This window comes from Calidris pugnax, unplaced genomic scaffold (genome assembly GCF_001431845.1).
Source record: "Calidris pugnax isolate Ruff unplaced genomic scaffold, ASM143184v1 scaffold44, whole genome shotgun sequence".
In the NCBI taxonomy this organism is placed as follows: domain Eukaryota; kingdom Metazoa; phylum Chordata; class Aves; order Charadriiformes; family Scolopacidae; genus Calidris; species Calidris pugnax.
Window position 1 is genome coordinate 31,297,938 of NW_015094506.1, and position 5,000 is coordinate 31,302,937.

Below are 5,000 nucleotides of genomic sequence, written 5' to 3' on the forward strand. Positions count from 1 at the left end.
TAATTAAAATGTAGATAGATTAATAATAATAAATTAAATTCCACTGTAAACACAGAAATCAGGAGTCATGATACTAAATGGGTATATCTTTGTTACTTTGTTTTTCTTCCTGTTGTATGTGTCTCAGCGTTTTTCTATTGATAAATGCTATTACTTTGTATCATAATTTATATTTTCAGGATGCTTCAGAAGCATATTACCTTATCTAAGCTGTATAAAATTGGGCAGTATGTATCGTCCGCCTTGGAGGATCATTATGTATTCTTGTTCGCTAGTTAAGAACAGCTTACAAATACCACTCAGTTCATTCTCAGCTCTTTTTAACATCATAAACCCAGAAAGATTCAAAAGGTTATTATTATGCTAGACACTGTACACATTACCAAAGTGGGAAGAGAAGGGAAGCAGTAGTTTCTTCTTTAAAAATAATTGTTTCCTGCTAAAGGGCCCAATCCTTTGTTGTAAATTTGTGGTTTCACACCTACATTTATTTTAAAAGAGGGACCCTACAGAGAGAAGTTTCTCCATTAAATGTTTAATTACACTTCTTTCAATAAGCCGGAGAGACTTGTCTTACTGAACAGTTCCGTTTTCAGATCTGCCACTTCATGTGACTTTGGATTAATTACTTAAAGGCTCTGACTTGTTTCCTCTATCTGTAACAAATAAATAATTCCTATATACCTTGAACTGGCTCTGAATCTGACTCATATATGTGATTTTCTGATTCTCCTCAAAAGCACTGAAAACTAGGGTCAAGTCTTACATGTAATTTTCACTATCAATACCTGACTTTCAAAATGAAAGGAACTATAAAAATAGTGTACCTCCTTTGGTTGTATTCGTTTTTAATCAAAGTCAGATCAGTCAACATTTCTTGAAAATATATGTGTGCAGTTTTTCAAGGCTTCTATAAAATGCAAAAGCTTACTGAAGGTGCAGGCTACTTACGCTGCCTTCCATTTGTGCCAATAGGAATATGATTTTTGTAGGTAACATAAAAAAAATAACTATATGATTCCTCTTACTGGTTAGTTCATAGGAACAATAGATGACTGTTTACTTGATAAGCTGCTTTACAGGTAAAGCTGAATTTTTAATGTATGACACAAGTGTGGTGTTCAATACACAAGCTCAGCCTCCACCATTTCTCTATTAATTGATCTGGGGAAAAAACAGATTTGTTAGTCTTCAAAGAAGTTTGGTCTTCGTTTCTGCAGCCATGTTCATCTATCTGATCTCCACTATAAATGTTTTTGTTCTGCATCAGAGCTCATCTTTTATTGGTAGTACATTCACATGTGCTAATAAAGCAGTTTACAGTGGATTTGTCTGAAATGCTGTTTAGATGTATTAAAAATGTGTTTGTTTATGTATCTATAGTTTTATTTAGTGAGACTTGTAAGCTAATCCAAAGGAACCGGGGGCAGCCTGCATCAGAAACATGAGAAACTTAAAGACATGAAGCCTCCATCAGGGTCTATCACGAAGCTGACACACTTACATGTTCTTCAGAGGCTGTCTTTATAGGGTTGCTGTACCCGGTCATCTTCATGACAGATTTGGGAGTTCAATTTCTTTGAGGACACCTTGTGAAAAATGAGTTGTGGTCATAAATCACATTTCACTTTGTCTCTTCAGTCTTTCATGAGAGGTCTGACCAAGGATTTGTTGGGAGTTTGTGGCCCACTCAAACAAACCACATCATTCACTCGATCGTATCTTTTCACTGGGTCCCTCTACTGTCCTCTACCTGAACTGACTTCAGATATGTTGAGAGATTTCTATGAAAAAGAGTCGGTTTGCCTCTTTGCTCCATTTTCGTAAAATCAGATCAGAAATCTTGAAAAACACAGACACTAAAGCAAAGAAATATGCCTAATGCACATAACTGGCCATAAAATAGCAGGTTTCTGATAGTCTTCCAACCCAGATAGCGCAGTAACACTATGCCAGTAAGAAATAAAGTGCAGTCTGGTGTATCACTGAAGTCTGTGAAATGTACCAATTTATGTTACCTAATTACAATTAGAGAAATCTCTTTGCTTAATATGTTTTGCTGATTTAAAATTCAAGCAGTTTTCAAAATGCCTTGTCCTTTATCTATGGGAAAGAAGATACATGTATCAGGTTATGATACACATAATATGGATCCTCACATATAATTCTCTTAAAGGCGATATTATCTACATAAATATGTATTTTTACTAATGGTCTTGACTGCCAGTATTTTTCATGCTTTTGTCCATCATCCTGAAAAATTAGGTTCTCTACTTCAGTTTATACTGTTGAAAGTGACATTTGAAAAAGATGGGAAAAACAAATTTGGAGACAAAAGCTCTTAGAGTGGATGGCAAAGCAGGTGTGTCTCCAACGAGCAAGCACCCAGTCAGGGTGATTCAGAGAAGATACTGCAAAAGGTGGCAGAAATGTGCCTGGTGTAGGAGAATCTGTGTTTCAGACTGGATTCGGCAGCACAAGTCTTACTGCACATCTTACTAGCTGGAGTCTTCAGCATGGTGCATGAATAAAGCAGAGCCACTTACAGAGTTGAGTTGAGTTTCACCTGTTTAGATCAGAATTTTCACTTGTGTGTTTGAAAATATAGAATTCAGAGAAGATAGAGGAGATGTAAAGGTAAAGGGAGAAGTGGAGTAGCAAGTGTGCAACACCTTCAGCATTCACTAGATATTATAGTAGTAAGCATATAAGTGTTAGGAAAATTCTTGCAAGGTTTAAAGGTTAAAGTGAGTGGTTTAATTGAGAAGGTGTCCGTCTTCCTCTCTGCCTTCTTATTTCTGTGTGATGCGGTATTTGAATAGCATCACTGAGGCAAAATTGCTACAAGAAGGCAAGTTCAGTTCTCACATAAACAGAAGAAATTCTTACTGACTTCAGAGGAAACGGAACACTGACTCCAGTCATTGAATTTTACTCTTTGCTCATGCACCCCAAAGTTGTAAGAGCTTGTTTGTCCTGCCCTTAGGACCAGGTAGACTTAGAATAAAACATTATAGCATAGAGATGTAGTGTTTCCAATACTAAAGCCCAGTGTCACAAGGGGTAACAACCAGCACTAACCATCTGAAAGTCAGGTGTCTACTCAAAGAAGAGTGATGGACACATTCAGAGAGGGATTAATTCCATGCTAAAATAGGTGCCTAAACTAGATCAGATGAACTTTCCTCAGGATTTCCTTACTTTGTTGACTGTAGGAGCCCAGTGATAGCTGAGATTAAATTCCCACCCACAAGCGTCTGACTCTGAGTAGAAGTCTGGTTTGTCTTTTCCAGTTGTAGTTTGGAGTAAGACCTTTGGAATTTTCATTCTTAAAATTCATTTGTTGTTTGCAGAAGATCATCAGACTTTTTAGTAACGGCTGGCACTTTTACTTTCAGACTCTTAATTAGTCAATATTTTAAGATCATAATTATTCTGTGACGAATTGTGTGAGAAGTGGTATCCTGTGTAATATTAGATGAAGTAATTTCTTCTAAAAGTAAACTTCAGCAGACTCGTGTTTCTTTTTTTCCTCTAAGTGTTACATTTCTACAAAGTCTTTTGGGATAGATTCAAGTAATAGAAATACTAGGAATTTTTTTCCTTTTAAGATTTGTTCATTATTTATTTTATTAATAATAATATTATTGTTGCTGATTTACAGAAGACTGGAATGTCCTACAAACATCTCACAAAACCATATTCATATGCCAGCTTGCTATTATACACAGAAAAAACATTGAATTTTGCTAGACAAGTGAGTGGCTGCTTTTTCATGGGTGGAGAACTTGGCCTGCCGACGGCTGTTTGACTGTGTCCTGCTTAGCTCCAGCCATGGTTGCACACAGCTTCTCTGTGGCCGTGGCTCGGCACGTAGCTCGGGCTCTTCCATGAGATTTTTCTCTCTCACATACAGAATCACATATGCTTGCTGTGTCTTTCCCACACATAAATATATTCCTGAGACCATGTGTGTAGGTGGGTGTTTATACATATGTACACACTTCATCTCAGTATATAATGAACGGACAATAAACTTGTCCAAAAGAGCACCTACACAAAAACGCATTCTTAAATGTTAGTGGACAAAGTAATAATCTTATGACAAGGTTTCTCAACTTTCAGTTTTCATTTAGGAGCGACCGAGAGCACGTTTCTCTCTGCAGAGTCTGGGTGACTGAGGTGGCAGTCCTTGCTCTGTCCGCTGTGTCCGTGGCATTTTTTTTCCTGTATAAATCAGACTTCCTTAAAAGACTAACTGAGCAAGAAAGGTTTTCTTATACAGAAGTGCCGTATTACGCAAATATTTTTCTAGACTAAGTGTCTTTATTGTGTAAAACATTTACTGCTTTAAGTTACTTATTTTACTGTCTGTTTTAATCATATCTTTTGAAACGGTCTCAATAGATTTTTCTATTCGTAACATTATGACACTTGATAAGATGATTGATTATGAAGTGTTGAGAGCCCTGCCATGTGATCATTTATTTTTAAATACACATTTGTACTAGCCAATGCTTAAATTTCTTGCAGGAATACATAAGAGATGCGAAACATAAAGCTTGAGCCTGATCGAATCTGATGCCTCTGGAAATAGAGTGCCACAGTACTGTGGTCTTAAAATAACAGATTCTGACTGAAACTGGAACTTTGCAGTGATAAATATTATGTAAAAAATTATGGTCCTTCTTTGGTACAAAATAAAAAAGACGTACAGCTGTGGTGCAGGCAAGGTAAAATGTGTTTGACGATGATATCTTTCTTTCCCTGTGCAGGTGCCTGTGTCAGTGGCCATGATGACTCCCCAGGTGATCACCCCTCAGCAAATGCAGCAGATTCTCCAGCAGCAAGTGTTGTCTCCGCAGCAGCTTCAAGCACTTCTCCAGCAGCAGCAAGCAGTTATGTTGCAGCAGGTAATGTGGGTTACCTGCTTTGGACCGTTAGCACAGGGCATTCACACAAGTGTCAGCCAGATTTTATGAGACTTATTTTGTAATATT

At 37.2% G+C, this 5,000-nt stretch overlaps 1 protein-coding gene across 9 annotated transcripts in view; it reads left to right on the plus strand.

Moving 5' to 3' along the window:
• The window catches only part of FOXP2 (forkhead box P2), a 368,419-nt gene that overhangs the window by 299,236 nt on the left and 64,183 nt on the right, over positions 1-5,000 (plus strand). For all 9 annotated transcript variants that reach the window (XM_014963970.1, XM_014963961.1, XM_014963967.1 and 6 more), the window contains one exon: positions 4,776-4,913. In XM_014963970.1, coding sequence (XP_014819456.1) covers positions 4,776-4,913 — 138 coding nt within the window. The remainder of the gene's footprint in view (positions 1-4,775; positions 4,914-5,000) is intronic.